This window comes from Balaenoptera acutorostrata, chromosome 4, assembly GCF_949987535.1.
Source record: "Balaenoptera acutorostrata chromosome 4, mBalAcu1.1, whole genome shotgun sequence".
NCBI lineage: Eukaryota > Metazoa > Chordata > Mammalia > Artiodactyla > Balaenopteridae > Balaenoptera > Balaenoptera acutorostrata.
The window spans coordinates 133,223,705-133,245,829 of NC_080067.1; the positions used below are offsets into that span (position 1 = coordinate 133,223,705).

Genomic DNA, 22,125 nt, shown 5'->3' on the forward strand with positions numbered 1-22,125 from the left:
AGCCTCAAAGCACTTGGATGCAGCTACAGGATGTGAGTGTAACAGGATCACACAGACTAACACCTAATAGGGCCTCACACTTGCTAGGTCAGAAGGAAGAAATGGAGAAGAGGGAATGTATATCCTTCTAGAATCAAAACATCAAACACCCCTGCAGTCTCTTGGGATTATCTTGAAAAATTCCATCCCTCCCCAATCCAGATTAACCCCCTGAAATAAACTCTGAAATAAAACTCCCCCAAAACAAAAACAGACTGCTCCATTCAATTCATACTTTGTGAGTTAATGAAATTTAAGAGTCACCTGAAACCATCAAAGGTACATGGTGATTTTTTTCCTGAATCTAATGTCTGCATGACATGAGAACAGAAGTACACCGATCAAATGTGAAGAGAAATGCACATTCCTCATACAAAGTATGAGCAACATGTGAGCAGGTCCCCAGAGATTTAAGCTGATTCTACCTAAAGTATGAGCACCACCATTTCAGGAAGCTCCTGCAGGTGCTAGAAGCCACAAGTCCCATCAGAAAGATGTCTCAATTATCTCCTTCCCAGTCCCCTTCGATACATGACAAACAATCTCTTTATTTTCAAAGGGGTCAGCAGAGATCTTTGAAAGAGAGCAGCCAGGAATTTTGTGGCTGCTTCCAGCTGGTCCCAACAGCCAAGACGGTCACTTGTGTAGGGTCACTGCTGAACATGCCAACAAGGGGCAGGACTGGGAGGGGCAGGAAAATGGGCGGGGAAGACAGCGGCATCCCGGATGCAATGCACATGCTTGACATTCCTTTCCTAGTGGTTTTTCTTCTGGGTTCACAGACATCTCAGACTCGAACAACTTAACCAAAGTTTATGCAGGATTTAAAATAGGTCATTCCTCGTAGAGAATGGACTTGGATACAGGGAGGGGGAAGGGTAAGCTGGGACGAAGTGAGAGAGTGGCATTAACATATATACACTACCAAATGTAAAATAGATAGCTAGTGGGAAGCAGCTGCATAGCACAGGGAGATCAGCTCCCTGCTTTGTGACTACCTAGAGGGGTGGGATAGGGAGGGTGGGAGGGAGACGTAAGAGGGAGGGGATATGGGGATATATGTATACATATAGCTGGATTCACTTTGTTATACAGCAGAAACTAACACAAGCAATTATACTCCAATAAAGATGTTAAGAAAAATAAAATAGGTCATTCCTGTTTTCAGATGTTGAAAATTTAACCAGTGAAATGGTGAGATACCACAGCCTTCCAGCTATTTGATAGCACTGAAATGTGAAGCTAAACAGTGCAGTGTCACGGGCCACTGGGCCGCTTCCCCAGCCTTTGCATTTTCACGGGGGTAAAATGGGGCTGACTTGAACATCAAGGATAGTTGTGAAGGATCCGAGGAGACGTTACAAAGAGACTTAAAATGAAAACCAGGGCCATTATTCATTCAGGGCCTGCTACTGGTCAGGCTCTATGCTTTGTACCTGATTCTTAATTGACTTTTCCTCCTGACCGACGTATTTATAGATACTTTGTAGATGTGGAAATTTAGGTTTAGGGAAGTTAAGTCATTTTCCTGCTCGTTATAACTCTATAATTAATTGAAGGAGTTGTGACTCAAATCCAAGGTCTGAATGACGTCAACGTCTACACTCTGAACAATCTTATTTGGGGTTGAGAGAAAGGGAAGGAACGGGATTGGGATGGAAGGGGTGGTTGTAGAAGGGGAGAAGGCACCATGTAGAGACACTGGTGCTTGGAATTTCGTGCAGGTGAGGCTGGAGGGAGGGGGAGCCGCCAGGAGCTGAAGGTGGAACAGATTAGTCTTATTGCTAAACAAGCAGCCACTGTAACCCTGGTCTGCTTCCTCAAGGAGCTAAATGCCTAGTCCAAGAGGAAATACCCGCTGAACTCCATCCACTACTCCATTTTGCCAGAGGCAGAAGAGATAAGTGGTTAAGAATACAGACAGTGAAGATAGAGAGCTTGAACCTGGTCCACTTTCCAGCTCCTTCCCTGCTGATACTTCATGGGCTTGATACATGGAATGGGGGTAGCTTACCAGTAGCTCCCTCACAGGCAGCTGCTGAATACATGAGAAGCACTTCCAACATTGCCCAGATCATAGAAAGAGCTAGATACCTGTTTATTATTGCAAAAGCCAAGGAAGTATCTATACTTACATATGCCAGGAATAGAGCTGTTTATTCCAGAACTAATAAATCACACCAACATGACATGATTGCCAAATTTCTAATGCATGTTAGAAACAAAAACTAAAACAAAAAACCCGAAATAACTGTAAAACAGTATTTCTTCCCATTTTAACTTTTTAAATAGAGGCAAAGATGAATTATTACACACTCTAAGAGCTTTCTTGAATGTTTAGAACACAGAATGTCTTCCATAAATCCCTCTTGATTGAAACATACATTCTTCTCCAAGACTGAGTAAATTCAATATGGAAGACACTGACCATTCGTTTCCATAAATGATTCATCAGTGTGAACCATCATTGATAAATTATGTACACAGAATTCACGTAACAGCTCACATACTTCCTCAGACTCCTCACAGCCTTCGCATTTACCATTCCCTCTAGCTTGAATACTTGTAGGAGAGGAAAAACAGTTTTTTTCCTCTACCCTCTTAGGTTTGGTTCCTAGTTCAATGCAAATTAAACTGACAAAAGACAGATCAACAGAGAAAAAGCATACAAATTTTATTTGATGTTAACATTTTTACATGGGTTGTAGGGGAGGGAGGGTAAGAAGAGGGTCACAAAAAAGAAGTGACATCCCTAAAGAAGAGATTTGGTCTGAGAGATTATATAATTTTAAGAAAGAGCAGTTAATGGTGGAGACATGACAAAGAAAAAGAGGTCTGGGCTTCTAGGGGTGGCATTTATTCACTGTATATTTACTGTGTTCTATTTATTTAAAATAAGTAAAAGTAAACAACATAGTCCTTGCTCCAAAAACCTATGATATGAAATATGGTAATATATAACTGGTTAAATGTCCATGTGAATAGCAGTTAATAATCAAAGATTAATATGAGTCTGGCTGAATGGGTTCCACAACCCTACACAGGGTTCTATGGAAGTGACACTTCATCACACGTTGTTCAATTTAAAGACAAATCTACTTCTTTTTTGTGGCGAAAGATTCTTACTTTGGGGAACTTAATGGAGTAAATGTTTCTGACTTATTTTTTAACCACATAAAATCAGGAGAAACTTAAACAGCAGGGAAATGGAAGGAGGATGCTTTATTTACATCTGTCTAATCACGTTACCTGATTAACGCTCCCAATGAGTGGCTCTAGAAACTGAAATCACAATTTCACTGATGTCTACATTCGATCCCTGACTATATTTGTCTGTCAGGTCTAATAACTTCTTACAGTCAAACTTCTTCCTACAAAAGTGATCATGGAACTATTGAATAAGAGAACTGCTTGTTTGAATTACTAGGTCAGGTTTTCTTTATTTCTTCAGCTTCGTTAATCCCTAGTTTCTGTTCATCTAATTTTCTTTGAGTACTATATTATAGCTGACGGACCACTGTGTTGAACACTCCTTGAGAGCAGCAATTTAGATCATTCAATAACTACTTAAAATATTAACAAGTATTTGGCACAGGGTCCCTCCCTACGTCACTACTTTTATCCTAACCTCGGGTTGGAAATGCCAAATACAAAAAGCACATGTCCACTATTACAGAGCTCCTGTTGCCCTACACAGATTCATACATCCATTAGACATTATACTTATGAACAAGTGAGAATGGCATGAGATTTAATGTTAAGGAATAAAATGCAGGATTGGATAAAATGGAATCTACAACATGATCTCAAAAATGCTTTAAAAAATGAAATAAAACAGACATTTGTGGGTGGTAGGGTCATGCATATTTTTATATTTTCTCTAAGTTACCTACAATGAAGTTGTAATACTTTTCTAACTCAAAAACTCTTATACATAGTTTTTAAAAATATGACACCCCCAAACAGTTTAAAGCTCTAACTTCTGTTCCTCTTGGTTATATGTACTATGAAAAATATATGGAAAATGGCTAAAAAAAGTGAATTTTTTTAGGCTTAAAGACATTTTTTTTCCTAAGTTTAATAGTCAACTGCTAAAGGAGATACAGATATCCCTGTACTTTTAACTCATTCCTGCAAGCCCTGAATACTCTAAGCATTGTCTCATATATCAGCATTTGCAAAAACGCAATTGTTTTCACCCCAGAATATGAAGAAAACACAGTGCATGCTTAACTTAAAGATCAATTGCACCTTGTGGGTAAAGTCTAGCCACAGTTGAGAAGTCTTAAGATTCAAATAGAAAAAATGTCAAGTTTAACACTAAATCTAAAATCACTAAACCTAAGTCACTGAATAAATTTAAACTCTCTTCAAAGCACTCATACAATCTACAACATTCAGGCTGATAAATATTTCAAAACAACTTCCAACTTTAAAAGTTCACTCATCGTGCTTTTTCATACTTTAAAACAAATACTTTACAGCAATGATCCCAGGAGTACATCAACCTCCTGCCTTCGCCAACCCACAATGCTGTGTGGTAAGTTTTCCACATTTGCTTGCATTTGGAAAATAACTACTTTACATGCCAGGAGTGCACTGGGCTTAAGTTGTCAAAAAATATCATACTTTAAGTATAATTGGGTAAGAACTATGGGCACACACATGGGCAGCCTTCCAAAAAATGGAAGAAAAAAGAAAAAGAAAGCTTAACCCAGTGTTTCCAGGAAGAGACCTCATACACACAACACATTGTGCACAGTACATAATGCCTTGTTGATCTCCTTTCCTTTCACTGGGCAGTAGACATTTCAACCAGTGTTCAGAGTTACATACTATGAGTCCCAAAGGGTCCACCCAACTCCTACTCCAACAGTGCCCACATCAAAAAAGGACAAAATTGATCACTGGACCCAGCATCATCTCACATTACTATTCCCCTGAGAGATTCTAGATAGCCCTGGTAATTTTATTTCCCCTGCCTCAAAAGAGAGTTTTGTCTGGATCAGGCCATGCCTATCTCAGGTGAGCCAGACTTTCTTAAAACTCAATATTTACCCGATAGCAACCACCTAACATTAGTACATATTTAAGTGGACTCTGCAACATAGAAAAGAAGGAAGAATGAGGGCGATGAAGAAAGATTAGAAGCCAGAGGACAAGGATCGGGCTTTGACCCTTAATATTCAAGTGATATTGGGCAACTCAGCATCTCCAGGTCCCAATTTCTTCATCTGTAAGATGAAGAGGCATAGACAGGAGGTCTTATGGATACTACCTGCTCCAAAAACTGATTCTTCTCCTAGACAGTAGTGAGTTGAGATGGCCCTTCTGTAGCTGCACTGTCCAGTATGGTGGCCACCAGCCACATGCGGCTATTGACTTCATGAAATGTGGTTGGTCTGAATTAAAATACGCTCTATGGGTAAAATTTTGAGGACATAAAAACAAAAATGTAATATATTTCATTAATAATTTTTATACTGACCATAAATTGAAATGATACTTTACATTTATTGGGTGCACTAAAACATACTAGTTTTGCCAGTTTCTTTTCTCTTTTATGTGGCTACTAGAAATTTTTAAATTATACTTGTGGTCCCATTATACTTGTATTGAACTGCATTGTTTTGGAGTTGGGCCTAGGCATTAAGTGAGGGCCAGAGGAATTCTAAGATGAAATGACATCAGGAGAGCATCTGAGTGGAACATTGCCATTCCCTGGCTCTTCACTATTAGGACATGGAGCTTATCATTTCCACACAATACTTATAAATGGCTGTTTTAAAGCCTTGCTTTTGTTCTCTTGTTCTGCTCACCAACAGTGAATCAATAGCAAATAACACTGGGCCTAAAAATAATCAATATCACTTCATTTACTCTAAGGCTAAATCTTAATTATCAACTGTAGGATTGTGTTACAGGACTGAAGCATAATCCTAAATGGATGCACCTTTACACAGGCACAACTGTTTTCTGTTTCCTTGGATTGAATATATATTTAAAGTAATAACTGAGTTTCCTTCACAAAGATGATCACAATCTTCTCTTTTTAAAACTCACATTCTAATTTAATAGGAACAACTAAAATAAACTTGCATGGATGGAGCACATTTCATTGATATCTAACTAGAAACTTTTCCACTAATTTTTACAATCTGTATCAATTAATTTAATGTATTTTATTTTATTATTTTTTAATTTAATGTATTTTAAATGATCAAGGAAGCAGAGATCGTTTCTAGAGAGCTTGTTTACTTAGAAATACAACAGGTTATGAACAAAGCCAATAAAATATAAGATTCAGGTAAGTCGAGAATAAATATTCTTCTCAGAATATTTTCTTGGACTGCCAACTTTTTCAATTAGGAAATCTTAAACAAAGGAATCCATCTATTGATAATTGCCTGCAAAATCAACTACCAATTATTTAAAGCAAGCAACAGTCCCTAACTCTGAAATCCAAAGCCAACTAAAGGCACAACCATTTCAGACTGGGCTTAAACTGTAGCCAGTAATTAAGTCAAATATTTTCAGATATATGATAGCAGAACAGAATTCAGAATAAAATATGCCCTTTGAGGAATTTTTAAATAATAAATAAAGTTTTAAAATAAATTTTCTATATAATCTATATGACCATTAGAAAACTATGCAGGAATTAAATAACAAGATTTTCTTATATTTTCAAATTCTAGCTAATATATTTAAAACACATATTCAAACTTCCATATAATTTACCACCCCCTCTTTTTATGGGGAAAAAAAGAGTATAATTTCAAAATATGACCAGGATAATGTGAGAGAAATATATGTTCAAACACATATTGGCTCCTCTTTCTGATTCTCATGATTAATCAACAACTATTTCAGACACTACAAACTGTCAATTGTTTTTCTGAAGGCAGTCTCTTTAAGTGATAAGATAAAATATTTTCCTTGCTAGACACTTCAAAAGAAAAAAGAAAAGAAATGCCAAGATTTAAGATGATCAAACTTGAACTATGCTTTTGATTACTCTTAAAGAGAACCAAGGGTTCAAAAAGAAATAATGTGGAAAATAAAACCAAGAGTAGTTTTTGAGGAACCATGATATTTTAGACATTTCCTTAAGACAGAAACATGTACAATATGTCAAACTATTGGGACATATTTTAAATAAATCTTGAGGTGCTAGTAAAATGCCTACTGTAAAAACTCAATTACGCCCTAACGTGGATAATTATATCAAGCCTGCTCAAGATTCTAAGTTTTTCTCCCTCATCTTTATTTCATCACATACTTTTGGTAAATATCTTCATTTGTCCACATCTAGAATAACTGAAATGAGTAAGAAAATAGATAAGTAGTCAAGATGAGTTTTAAAATGGCAGCCTCGTTTTTACTGATTTATTTATTAATTTTACTGATTTATTTACTAATAATTTACTAATATATTAAGGTTTATTTTCCTCTTTTCCACAGATTTTTCAATTCTGTTTTAATAACACAGGTGCACATAAGCAGATCTGAAAGGGTGTGTAGCAATGGAAAAGAAGTTGAACATGGTAGGGAAATCTAGCTCAAAAGAGATTCTCAGTATCATCCTATTTTCTAAAAACCTCAAAGCTTGTTTTATCTGCTATTCCTTTCAAAGAACAAGCACAACAACAAGGGTGCTTTAGGGAAGCTTCTAGATCAAATGAAAGATAGTTTACCAGTGCAGAGAGTAAACTGCTACTGCCATTACTATCCACAGAGCCACTGGAATTACACCTGTTTCCATCACTCTGATTGCAAGGATTTCCAGGACCCCAAGTCTAAACCACCTTGGGTACAATCTGCCACAGTAAAGGCTTAGCTCTTGGGTGTTCCTGCCATAAAACTAAAACAGCATTCCCCATTTCCTCCTCCATCACTCCCCAAAGATGTGCTTCTTATGTGGTTAGCGAGCAGATAAGGAGAAGTGGACAAATCCCCAAAACCTAATCTAATTGCTCAGACAGAACCTTCCCTTCAGTTTGTTTATTAATCTATCCATTTTCCTCTATATTCCTTTGTATTGTATTTCCTCTACATCCCAGAATGCCAGCTGTCACCCAATACCCTACCTCTGCTTTATCAGTAAAAGAACCTGGAATGTATTCCTGGTGGCAATACTCCCAGCTAATAGACCACATGTACCAGCCTCCCTTGCAGCTAGGTGCTACCATCTGGCTAGCAAGATGAAGCAGACATTGACAAGGACTTCGGCAAAGGTTCCTAAACCTAATTGAACCACAGTCATCAATGGCTACTCCCATTTTAGAAACATCTAAAAGGACCCCATTGCTGAGAAAATGAAGTTCAAACTCATCAAGGTATCCAAAGCTCTTAATCTCCTACTGTCCCCACACCATCTCCCTTACCCACATTCACATGGCTTCCTCTTTTTAACCTCTTCACCCTTGCTGCCCCTTCTGTCTGGAAAGTCCTACCATGATCCAATTAACCTCCACTCATCCTTGAAACCCAGTTCAAAGGCTGCCAGTCTTTTCTATGAAGACTTTGTACCTTCTTCCATTGTGACCTTTGGCACACTGTACCTAATTATTTCTGCATCTCTTTCTTCCCATCAGGCTGCGAATCCTCCAAGGAACAGATTGTATCACTTCTCTATTTACACATAGCCCCATTAAGATTCTAGGGCTCCTGTCACCCTGAAATACAGAAGGCATCCAGCACATGTCCGAAAAAATGAATGATGTTTTTAAAAATTCAAAAAGTAGGAGAAAAATGCAGTGAGATTAAAAAGTTAGGAATAATGAAAATCGAAAATCCACGTGAGTGTCAGTAACACAGGAGTCAACCATCAACACCCTGAGAAAATTTGGAAAAGAGACAAAACAGGTGAACACATAATCCAAGTATCCAATTAAACATCCTGCATTAAACTTTCCCCTCATCTGCTAACAGAAGAATCAATTGACAGGCTTGGGTTTGAGTTTCACGTGTTACATTTCTGAGATGAATGAGCAAACCAACAATGAGGTTACATGTCAGATTTTTTTAAAAAGCGTAAATAATTTAACAATGGCAATAAACCCTGAGAATGATATTTTAACCAATGTTTTGTTTTTTTCCAGGAAAAAAAACCCAAAACTTAAGCTAAAATGTTTTTCTCTTTACTGGCAATTTATGAAGTCAATAATACAACTAAGAACACACACACAAGAAATATTCCCAACAAACTCAATACTTCCTATCTGTGTCCTTACAGCACCACCCAGAAAATTCACAAAGATACAAATTTAACCTTTGAGTCCAGGCTCATGAAACTGAAGTGAAATATTTAAATGGCAAATACAGACAAGGAAAGGAATTGCTTGGGAGCTGGGTGGGGCTGCTTCCTATCTTGTTCATTTAAGTACGTCCTCCCTGTTCACCATCTTTGTCCTGGATGTCTCAAATGGCCACGTTGATTAATTACTCAGTCCCAAGTTCCCGGGACTTGCACTATCTTAAGATAGCTCTCTACCCAGCAGCCTTTGCTTCTACTGTTTGAGCCATTCAGTCACATGGTCACGCTCAGAGAATTTCCTCCTCTCATAATTCATTAACAAGTATGCAGTGATTCCAAAATTGCAGTTTTGTCACAAATGTATTTTTGAAAGTGGAGCCTTTCACAATTCCTCAAGTCAACAGAAGTACATAAGCTGCCTTCCTGTTCCATCGTCCTATCAGTTAGCCAAGAACCTGCCCCGCACAAAACAACTATAGGATTTTCAAATTTAGTTTACTTTTATTGGATTGCAATTTTCTGGATTCTGTGGTGTAAGAGGATTTAAAACTTGACACAAAACGTTAAAAACAAGCCTGAGAAAACACTGACAAGACACAAGGCTAATCATAATGACCTCAATTAGATTTTCAATGCCTGTCAAGTTAATAGCATATAGTGGCATTGGCTTCAAGCCCTTGAACTTGAAAAGTACAATTCCTTTAGAGAATAGAAGTAACAGAATTTCAGTTATTTTCTTAAAGGGCCAATTTTGATCCTGGTTCACATTAAAGTAAAAAAGTAAATATTAGCTGTAAAATGGCAAAAAAGCAGAAAACTGAAAAGAGACAATGATAATGAAATTTTCATTTTGATGGCCACTCAATTTCATTCCAATACACAATGTTTGCTTTCTAAATTCCACTATCTTATTCAAAGAAAATCATTTCTAGGCATCCTCAATTGAAAATGTCCCAATCAATCAGAGGATTGATGAAATATTTCACGAACAAGGCATTTTTCTGCTAGGTCAACTTAATGTCTGAAATAAAGAGTTGCAAATAAAGTTGTTGACAGCATTTATATAACCTTTTCACAATAAAATGTTTTAGAAAAGGCTGAAAAAAATAAATCTTAGTTAAAAGGCTTAATTTTTTTCTGTACACTTATGGTTAGGTGTCATTCACAATTTTCATAAACAGAAGTTAATTCAACTGTCAAAAATCAAACATAATTATCATTACAGTATAAAATTCCTAGAGTCCTGATTTTAAAACATTTGTCAAATATTTCATAAATACTAGATGTAAGGCACTGTAGTGAGCTATGAAACAAATTACAGGAAACTGTGTGATCACAGTCAATAGTCCCTTCTCTGCCTCAGCATTTTTTTTTTCAAATAATAATAGTATTTATTTTTCTAAATAATAAAAAAGCAATAGTGATAATAACAGTAACACTTGTTACAAGAAAAACAGCAATACTTACTGCAAGTAATAATAGTCATTTTAAGCACTACTAATAGTGATGATAGTAATACTTAGTCATATTTATAGTAATACTAATTACTATAATAGTAATGCTTATTATATTACTAATAGTAATGCTTATTACTATCATAGCAATATTTATAAGTAATAGTGGTAATTCTTACAGGTACTAACAAAAAATAGTGATAATAATGGTAACACAGGGGCTTCCCTGGTGGCGCAGTGGTTGAGAGTCTGCCTGCTAATGCAGGGAACACGGGTTCAAGCCCTGGTCCAGGGAGGATCCCACATGCCGCGGAGCAACTGGGCCCGTGAGCCACAATTACTGAGCCTGCGCGTCTGGAGCCTGTGCTCCGCAACAAGAGAGGTCGCGATAGTGAGAGGCCCGCGCACCGCGATGAAGAGTGGCCCCCGCTTGCCGCAACTAGAGAAAGCCCTCGCACAGAAACGAAGACCCAACACAGCCATAAATAAATAAATTTAAAAAAAATAATGGTAACACATTACTATGAAAACAATAATAAACAATAGTATTACTTATCACTATAATGATATAATGGCAGTCTCCCAATTAATGAGATCTTATCACAATTAAGACATGATGTCAATCACTACATAGATGATTTCCCCCTATGCCAAACCTCATTTTGCTCATCTCTTAAATGGGGATATTAAAAATCCCAATTTGGGGGTTGGGGGAGGGATAAATGAGAAAGTTGGGATTAACATATACACACTAATAACATAAAATAATCAACAAGGACCTACTGTACAGCACAGGGATCTCTAATACTCTGTAGTAACCTATACGGGAAAAGAATCTGAAAAAGAATAAATGTATGTATAACTGAATCACTTTGCTGTATACCTGAAACTAACACAATATTGTAAATCAACTATACTCCAGTATACAATAAACTTTTTAAAACTAAACTTATTTATTTTTGGCTGCGTTGGGTCTTCCTTGTTATGCATGGGCTTTCCCTAGTTGTGTCGAGCGGGGGCTACTCTTCGTTGCAGTGCGCAGGCTTCTCATCGCGGTGGCTTCTCTTGTTGCGGAGCACGGGCTCTAGGCACGCAGGCTTCAGTAGCTGTGGCATGCAGGCTCAGTAGTTGTGGCTTGTGGGCTCTAGAGCGCAGTCTCAGTAGTTGTGGCGCACGGGCTTTGTTGCTCCGCATGTGGAATCTTCCCAGACCAGGGTTCGAACTTGTGTCCCCTGCATTGGAAGGAGGATTCTTTTTTTTTTTTTTTTTTTTAACTTATTTTTGGCTGCACTGGGTCTTCATTGCTGCGCGCAGGCTTTTCTCTAGTTGTAGCGAGCGGGGGCTACTCCTCGTTGCGGTGCGCGGGCTCCTCATTGTGGTGGCTTCTCTTGCTGTGGAGCACAGGCTCCAGGCATGCGGGCTTCAGTAGTTGTGGCACATGGGCTTAGTTGCTACACGGCATGTGGGATCTCGCTGGACCAGGGCTCGAACCCGTGTCCCCTGCACTGGCAGGCAGATTCCTAACCACGGCACCACCAGGGAAGCCCGGCAGGCGGATTCTTAACCACTGTGCCACCAGGGAAGTCCCAGGAAGTTTTTCATTTGGAGAAATCTCCAGGATTCACGAACTCTGTGTGGACCTTCTATCTTCGGGCAAAGAGAGGGGGCAGTGTGCCTCTGGAACTCCTTTATACACAGGGACCATTCAGATTTGCAAATTTTGAATGGACTGAAGTCTGGCCACACCTACTCTTTGCCCTCCTGGCGCTTTCTGCCTCTGCTTACTTGACTTTCCCATGCTTCTGAGGCAGGAATAACTTCACCCTTCCCATTTAAATTTTTACATGCTGATTTGTCATAGCAGCAGTTCAAGAGTTCTCTAGGCAACTTGGAAAATACAGAAAAGCACAAGAAACTGGTACTCTCACCACCTGGGAAAATTGTTCTGTTCTACAAATACATATGTGGAGGACATGCCACGCATGTGGATAGGGATTCTGAAATAATGGGGTGAGCTGGATTTGAAACTGAGCAGGACCCTCTCAGGTAAAAATCCTTTCCCCTGTTTCTTGTTTGTAGGAAATAGGCTTCCTTCAGCCTCCTAGACCTTCCTGAGTTCCTGCCCCACCATTTTTGTTTTTAATATCTAACCGCCAAAGTAGATCTGTGTCTCTGGTTATTGTTTTACATCACAGTGAATAAATAGTTCTCTCCTCGAGATATCTAAGTTTACATTTGGGTAGTGACCAGGTCAGAGAATTTTCCTGATAACACCACATAAAATATCACACAGCAGATTTCCACCTACATTTGCTTATGATATCCTTACCCACCTTAATTTTTTCCAAGTCCCCTATTACTGCTATTTATTCTGTCTACCCCTCATTATATTGTAAACTCCCATGAGGGGAGGGACCTCAAAAATATTGGTTAAATGAAGGAGTGAATTTTCCTTTCCTGGGTGTGCCTATAAAAATCTAAGTTTCTGTGTATGAAAATATGCTAGTAACTTCTCTATAGAAATTTGATTTTAATTTTAAATTGCTCATTCATCTAATATGTAAGTATCTGAATAAATTATTCTTGGAATGATCAGTCTGCATATTTGCAAGTTTCTATGGGAGTTTCTTAAAAACTCACCATTTGTATCTTCAAACCAATACACCGCAATGACAAAACTATTTGTTTAAAAAAAAAAAACGTAAGTAATTAAGAGCATCAGCATGGGGAATATTTGCTCTCAAATATAACTTTTCATACGATAAGTTTTTATGTTAGTCTCTGAAGAGTTAAGCAAAGATTTCAGAAAGTTTGCATCAGTTTTAAAGGCTCAATCTTCAAAGTTGATAAGGCCTCTTTTCTTCGAAAGATGAAAAAAAATCAATAAATATGGTGACAAAACAGCACTTATCTATCTTTATCATGTGTGCCTATTAATTCCATTACAAAATAACTGAGTTGTATTATTTATAAAAACAATAATTATGCTTTTGAAAAGCCATCCATTAGTAAGAGCGAACATAAAAAGTCCTTTTTTTGGACTAACCAAGCCTTAATAGTACTATTTTCTTCATTTTTGAGTAAAAATAAAAACTATGTTGCCTTGTTAGTTTTATTGTAATCCAGCACGTTTAGACAGGAGAAACAACAAATGAGTTTGTGGTCACTTGGGGGTAAGAGGTCAGGTCTAAAGTAGACAAATGTATCTCAAGTGTAGGATTAAACCTCTTGTCTTTATTCCTGTAAAATGTCTCCACCAGGTCAAAATATATCAGTCATTAAAGCTTTGAAATTTAACAAAGCAACAAGAGTAACAATGCATTTCTTCACTTAATACAAATGACTCTTTTTGATAGAGCAGTTCTCTTATTCTCATAAGCATCCTTTAAGGATGAAAAGTAATTTATCAGTCCCAATCACCTAGGATGACTTAAACATTCTTTAGTGAAGATAGAATGTGGATTTCTGCGGAAGCAAAATGAGAGCATAGGACAAGTTATTAGATTCTCTATGAAAGAGACTCAAGCAAAGAACTATTTCATATCAACAAAATAAATCACCAAAAATTTTTTTTCTTGCTCAAACTTCTCAACTAAAAATCATCTCAACTTGGGAAGAAAAAATAAAGAGAGAGACGATCTGGAAATTAGAAGATACAAATACTGGGGTCCACCCCTAATAAGACCTTAAGAATTCTAGAATTTGTTCATCTACAAAACGGGGTTATTGTTCTTTTCTCTGTTCTGAAATGTTCATCTTGCTTATTCCTTGCCCCTGCTCATTCACCCTACATAAGTGGTTGTGGTACCTGCATTCCTCACTGTATCCACTCTGAGCAGCATGTTTATTTCAAACACGGCTACAATAATTGCATCCTCTGATTGAACTCACTTTTTTTGATTGAGCAGGACAGTGATAAAGAAATACATGAACTGGTGTGATTAAAAAAAATATATAGATTCCTTGGGATTTTGCTTATTGATTCTTCACTGTGTTAATAATACCTTAACCACAGTATCACCAATTTGGGGTATTCTCAAATATCTTCAGCCTAATTTTGAAACTGAGATTAGAAACCTTTTATTTTATGAAGAGCAAAATATGCTGACTTAAAAAACTATGCTTTAAATTAAGCAGTAGATCACTATAAAGTTTTAGAGTAGACCAGCATAGAATTTCTCATCATCTAGCTAGTAAAATAATTCATTTTATTTTGAAAACTGATTTCTTACAGAAGTGTTACCTTCTCAAGCAGTCTGCTTTTTTGGTTTCCTGGTCCTCTGATGAAGATTATTTCAAGCTTCTATTCTAGGGAGCATCAAAATTCTTTTGCTGGCATTTGAAATCTTCCATTTCTGCCTAGATTGGCCAAACCTGTTTATTCACTTTTCTCGAAAAGGTTTTGCTGAGAACTAAACCAAGCTTATTCACAGCTCTTTGCACACAGCTGATAATCAACTAATAGGTGAGTTAATAATCGAGCCAGAATACAAACTTGCTCAATTTTAGACATGTCTAGCAAGCTGCCAGGGTGCACATATTTAAAATAGGTCTTACTCACTTGTGTAACAACTGCTTATGCTTTTTACATATTTCTGTATATTGTTCAAGTTTTTCTATTAGCATGAATTGTCTTAATGTTTTTTAAAAAAGCCAACTGAAATATAAAATACATATGAATATTTAATAAATGAAATTTTATAATATATATTTTAAAAATTTTATTTGTGATAAAAATTTTATCTGCAATGTCTTTTTTACAATTTAAATCAAATTAATTCATTCTTCTCAGAAACAAGCTGCCAAATTCCTGTAACAGTCTTAACTGGTCGGTAAGTGCATTAGTCAGTAAGTCATGAGACATCATGTAGTTTTTTTTTTTAACTTTCAACAATGTATGAGATTAAATGTATCTATTTTACATCATCATCATCATCAATAGTAACTGTAACTAACAGGTAGTGCTTATAAGGTGCCATCATGTTACACATGTATTTACTCCTTTACCGTTCCAAGAATTTTACATATATATTTACTCCATCTTCAACAACCATAAACATTATTATCCCCACTTTACAAGGGAAGAAACTGAGGCATGAGCTACCCGCAGTCAATATCCTGATCAATGTGAAATGCTGCCTTCCCAGAACACGTGAGAAACTCCACGACTTGGTCGCTGGCCTGACATCACGTTGGTCGAAATCAAGGCTATAAATGTAGGAACAGTTGCACTGTTTTCCATAGAGCTGGCTTTTAAAAGCCTTTCATTTTCCCCATTTCAACCACTACCTTCTTTCGTAAAATACTACAATCCTAGCAACGCTTAAGCTAAATCTGTATTTGATGTTTCTTCCAAACGTAGCCACACGAAATAAGTAAACTGGCCTCTGAGCTCCCCATCTCAGCTAAGACTTCACATGTGAAACTGAGTCTTCTGTATCCCACTCTGAATAGTCAGTTAACTAATCTATTCGGCATCCCTTTTTCATATATCTATTAGTTCATGAACATGTCCAGGCTTTTTCTTTTCCTCTTATTTTTTCAATGACTTACTTTATTCCTAGAGCAGGACATTCGAATCCAGTTTCTGGTGCATTTCTACTTCTAAAAAGGTACCAGGAAAGCGTATCTATTAACCATTAATCTGAAGAGGAAAATTCACCAGATTTTTTTTTTTTTCAAAGAAAAACACTAGTGTCCTCACTGAAACAGTTATTTCTTAAACTATCCACATTAAACTGAAAAAACAGTTACATAACATCTTCCCCTTCCTCTGGTTTTCATTTCCAAATTCAGTTTGAGGGTTCAGGTGCTATTTGCTTTCCTTTTACTAACAACTACAAGGAAAACTAAGAAATAGACATTTTCTGGCTTAAACTTGTTATTCATTCAGGGCGTCTGCTCATTCCTTCACTTTGGCCTCCTCTGCCTGCCACCCTCCATCTTCCTCCAGCCACTCATGAGGGTGTATCTGGATACAGGCTGTGAACACAGGGTGACAGCATCCCCAGGGATTTGCAGAAGATGGTGCTAGTATCAATTCTCACTCCATACATATGTATGTGAGGTCCTACTATAAAAAGGAAACCATTTCATAGTCAAGTAGAAGATGAAGAGGTAGAAAAGTACCAGAAAAAAAAACAACAACAAGCTAAACATTTTATTTTCCCCAGCCTCCTCATTGCTGCCCAGTGAATCACTTTTTTCATCATGTACTCATTCCCTCAGTCAAGGTCCTACTGAAGATGCCACCTCAGAGCTCTCAGACCCTGCTTTCAGCCCCTCACCTTCGGTCCTTCACCTCCTTATTTGGAATTCCCTACTCCTCTCCAGAGTGTACCCTGCACCTTTGCTTTCTGTCTCAGCATCTGTCACAGTTCATGAGCACACACTTATAATGATTTGTGTATGGTCTGTTTTCCCCACTAGACTGGAAGCTTCCTGAAGCAAATGACGGTTTTGTTCACCAGACTATCTTCAGGGCTACAGGAGAGAGCTTGGTCCAAAAAGAGAGTCAATTAAAAAGGTCCCAAATGAATAGATGAGAAACTAAGAAAATCAAATCCTACACTGGCTCCACCCACACCCTCAGGGGTGTAGGGGTGTGTGTGTGTGTGTGTGTGTGTGTGTGTGTGTGTGCGCGCGCGCGCGTGCGTGTCTAGGAGGGGAAAGATGGAGAGAAGTATGTAAACAAATATGTAAAAGCAAAGACTTAATCTCCCTTCCCCCAACCTGAGATACAAATCTGACTGGAAAGGAACCACCAAGAAATTCTCCAGGATTATCTCATCCCGCTGTTCCTTTATTCCTTATATATAGATGTTTATACTGTTAATATTTTACTCAGTATGCCACTTAATCTGTACTTTCCTCTTGGTACTTAACACTTTCTGTTTTCTTTCATAATCATGTGCCCGTCTTATTTACTCTGCAAACTTCCTGGGAACAGGAGAAGGAGGGTGAGGGGAAATAAGGTGTATGCAAGTCAATCTAAACCTTACTTCCTGGAGCTTCATTTTTAAAGTACATGTATAAGGCTTATCTTTGCATTTGTAACTGATATAACTAGGCAGATATTAGAGAAGTATATTAATCGAAGATGCTTTGTAAGTCTCTTAAGGTAATACATATCCCCACCTAGCTCAAACGTGCAGAAAGAGAAGGTACATTTCTACTGAATTTTACCACACTCTTCAATGGTAGTTTAGTGGCCACACGAAAGGCACATAATAGCTGTTTATTTCTAGAATGACTGACAACCTTCATCTTCGTACAAATATCTGTATAGAAATTTCTAGTGTGCCATGAAAAGTAACACAAAATAGAGGTCCTCTAGCAACAGGGAGAAAGCCTTTTCCACAAGGATAACCTCTATGTTTTTCTCTTTTTTTCCTGTTCCATTATGGTTCATTACAAGATACTGAATATAGTTCCCTGTGCTACACAGTAGGGCTTTGTTGTTTATCCATTCTATATATAATATTACAGTTTGCATCTGCTAATCCCAAACTCCCAATCCAACCTCCCCGCCCCCCCTTCTCCCTTGGCAACCACAGTCCGTTCTCTACGTCTGTGAATCTGTTTCTGACCTCTCTGTTTTTCTTCAAACCAATATTCAATGGGCCACATTATTTCTTTTTTTTTTTTTCAATCGGTCATTCCTAATTTAACCTTGTGATTTATTTAGTTATATGTTCCTCTTCATTTCCCCAACCAGAACCAGGGATCATTATTCTCTCTGGAGTACTTCTCTGCAGTACTAATGGCCTCCCAAGTACCCATCACATGCCTCTGCTGGTTAGGGTGACAAGAGAGCCACTTGGGTGCCCTGCCCGTGTCATGGCTTCCCACAGATCAGGCAGAAACAGTGATTCCTTATAGCTCACCATCAAATCTGAGCTTCACTATTCTGTGCTCAGGCATCTACCGTTAGGTTAGTTCTGGCCAGTGTGAGTAGGTATATATTATCTGTGAATCAGCACCACTATGAAAGCAGATACTTGTGATTAGGTTAAATCCCACAATATAGGAAAACAAAACTTAAGAGGAATCAAGTTTAAATAAATAAATGCCAGGGCCTTTTTAACTCATACTCTGTCACTGTACCAGGGAGAGTCATCAATTCAGGTAATGACGCTTCCCCCAGAAGCTGAGGCCCCATTGTCATTGCCCTTATTCATTTCTTTTTTCGAGCCATCTGCAGCAGACCTATTTTCTAAGCCCTACAAAAGACAGTCAACTCATAATTACATCTTTTCAGTGGACAGAGATTTAGCTGCATAAATCCCCCTCAAACCTCATCAGACTGAATTGCCTACTTTTCAATTAACGCTTTGCAAAATGCAAACTGTGAATCTCACCTCCACCCTTTGAAGGAGGTGACAGTAACCAGTGAAAATGTCCAAAAGGATGGGAGGAAGAGCAAAAAAATGCAGTCAAACAGGTTAAAAAAGAAATCTGAATCATATTTGCCTACACGCTGCCTCCTTTTACACAGAAAAAAATATTGCTCAAAAAAGTTAAATATTTACTTTTTGGCAAAAGCTTTAACTATAAAGGATATGATATGCTGTTAATTACTTAATTTGTATCTTTTAATGTGTAATAAGACAATCAGAAAAACTGAAATAATCATAGAAGTAAATTTAAGTATTGGAAAAATCCCAGCTCCCTTAATTAAATATATTTTTTAAATAGAAAACCAAATTCTTCAACTCTTAAAGCAATCTGCCTTAACTAGCCCTGAGGTGATTCCTGAGCCACTTGTAGGAAAAAGACAGAAGAGGAAAAAGTTCAATGACCTTGTAAATTAGGGACTAAAAAGCTGTAACGGTGTGACAGTCAGTATAGTCTCAGTGGAATTACAGGAAAACATTTGTCCAGAAATTGCTTTCTTGGAAAATCACCATGAGGTAGGGGAAAAGGAGAAACAAACAAACAAACATACGGGGAAGGGAGGTTACCAATGGTAAAATACAGAATGGGAACCCAAAGGATTCGAAATACAACCTTTTCTGCCCCAGCTGCCAAGCAAACAACTTCTAAGCATCTTCAGATAAAAAGGAAAATAGTCATTTTGCACAGGGGTTAGCTGAATGTTCGAGAGTTAGATCAATGGGGAAGACTTGCTATACACCTAGCGGTGGGTGGATTTCACCAGGCTGCAGCCTCCACAGATTTTCTTTGCTGCACTGCAGAGGCGCCATCTTCTCCGTCTTAATCTTCACTCAATTCAACCCTTTCATCTGCACCCTAAAAAAAAAGACCCTGAGGACCCTCCACAGCAGCCCGCGCCCCCAGGGGAGCTAAACCAGAGTGCCCAGCGCTGCCAGGGAAGAGGCCGCGCCTTCATCAGACAAACGCCTCCTTTGATGCACAGGAGGGGAGTGCTCGTGCCTCCCCACCACCAGCCACTGCCCTTTCCAGACGCACACCCCACTCTCCGCGTATTTCTCCCCAAGGACTTCACAACCGAGCACAGAATCAGCAAGCCGCGGAGGTGTTGGGAAGTGGGGGGGAAGTAGAGGGGCCCCGAGGCGCCGCCAGAGCCCCCTCTGGGACAGACGCGCAGCGCGGGGAAGGGAGTCAGGCGGCAGCCTCGGTGGCGCACAGACCAGCGCGGCTCAGCCCACCGCGCCCCGGGCTGGCGAGGGCGGGGTGTCGCGGCTTTTGTTCCCGGGGACCTTCGCCCTCACCGGGAGAATCGGAGGGTGCGAGCGAACGCCCGCAATGTCCTGGCTTGGAGAGAGGAGAGAGGCGGCTGCGGGTGTCCGACCCCTCCCCTCTCTCTCAACTTAACACAAAAGGGAGACGCAGAAATGTACAAAGTTTGCCTGCCGAGGGTGTTGCGCGACCCTGCATGTTGGGGTCGCACTCGGGCGGCAGCCCCGAACAGCCGCGAAGAGGAAGGAGGAGGAAGGAGGTCGGGCCGGGAAGGGGTGGTGGGGATGCGAAGAGAAGGTGAAACGGGGCGGAAAAGGCAAAGGAAGCGGGGGGTGGGGGGTGCCCAGCTTCCCGAGCTGTCCCGACTCCTCCTCGCCAGGGCCCGAGAGAAAGGGAAGGGCAGCGATTAAGTGCCGGGGACAGGATCCAGGGACGCTGCATTTTCGGTTTTCCCCACGTGCTCCCTCCCCCTATCTCTCATCTGTACGTCTCTCGCCTCCCCCCCGTCCCCGAGGCAGGGACTGAGTCAGGGTCCGAGCTCAGGACAGCCTCCTCCTCTTCTCGCCCCCGACTGGCGCGGACCCAGGGGCCCGACGCCTCGCCCGCTCCCTCTCCGCTGGCCGGAGCGCGCGTCCCCAGGGCAGGGCTGGGCCGGAGGCGGGGATGCGCAGGGCGCCCGCAAGCGGGGGTGTTGGGCGTGGAGAGGAGAGGAGTACCCTCGACTGCCCCCCGGCTTCTCTGAATTAAAGACTCAGAGGGAGCGGGTCCCCTCCTTCCCCCCCACCACCCCACCCCATTCCGAGGCGCGGCACCCACCTCCAGCGCCCGAGCAGTCCAGGCGGCCAGCAGGACCAGTGCCAAACCGGGCAGCATCGCGACCCTGCGCGGGGCACCGAGTGCGCTGCTGTGCGAGTGGGATCCGCCGCGCCCTTGCTCTGCCGGTGTCGCCGCCGCCGCCGCCGTCTCCTGTGGCCCCGCGCTCGCGCTGCTCCGGGTGCTCTCTCCTACCGCTGCCGAGGAAACTGACGGAGCAGCAGCGCGGCGGCGGGGCTCGGAGCCCGGCGAGTCAGCTGATCCGGCCCAGCCCGCTCGGCACCCGAGAGAGACCCCTAGCGGAGCCGCCGGGGAGCTGCGCCCGCTCGGCCGGGAGGGGCCCGCGCCCCCGGCGCCCACAGGTGCGGCGACCCCGGCTCCCCCGGTTCCCCGAGTGCCTCCCCGGCCGCCGGCCGCCTGAGCCCCGCGAGCAGTAGGAGGGAGAGTCTGGGGCCGGGAGAGGGACGGCGGAGGATCAGGGAAAGGTGAGTCCTAGGACGTCTGGGATGCAGAAAAGTCTAGAGCGCTCCGCGCTGGGAGCCGTGAGCTTGACTCATCCGACCCCGCAGGCCTCTCGGGGGTAGCGTATAAAGGGCTGCTGCTGGGGTGCGTTTTTATCCGCATTTCGCTTTTTGTCTCGGTTTGAAGAGGTGAGGGAGGCGTTTCTGGAAGAGAATGAGAACAAGACAAGCTTAAAGGAAATAGGATTTCTTTGCTTGTAAAGGGAGCAAAAGCCTCCTTTTTTTCCCGTCAAAAGCAACCACGAGCAACCTGGAATTTCTATCTTTAGACCGAACCGAAGGAGAAAGGCGCCGGACCTAGAGAAGAAGAAGCAGCGACCTATTTACTTCTCCTTGAAAGAAGGTTTTTTTTTTAAAAAAAACTTTTTTTGGTTTT

At 40.4% G+C, this 22,125-nt stretch overlaps 1 protein-coding gene across 7 annotated transcripts in view; it reads right to left on the bottom strand.

The window, feature by feature from the left end:
• The window catches only part of APP (amyloid beta precursor protein), a 277,465-nt gene extending 256,034 nt beyond the window's left edge, over nt 1–21,431 (bottom strand). For all 7 annotated transcript variants that reach the window (XM_057545417.1, XM_057545416.1, XM_057545415.1 and 4 more), the window contains exon 1: nt 21,232–21,431. In XM_057545417.1, coding sequence (XP_057401400.1) covers nt 21,232–21,288 — 57 coding nt within the window. In that variant the 5' untranslated portion in view covers nt 21,289–21,431. The remainder of the gene's footprint in view (nt 1–21,231) is intronic.
• Nucleotides 21,432–22,125: the final 694 nt, after the last annotated feature.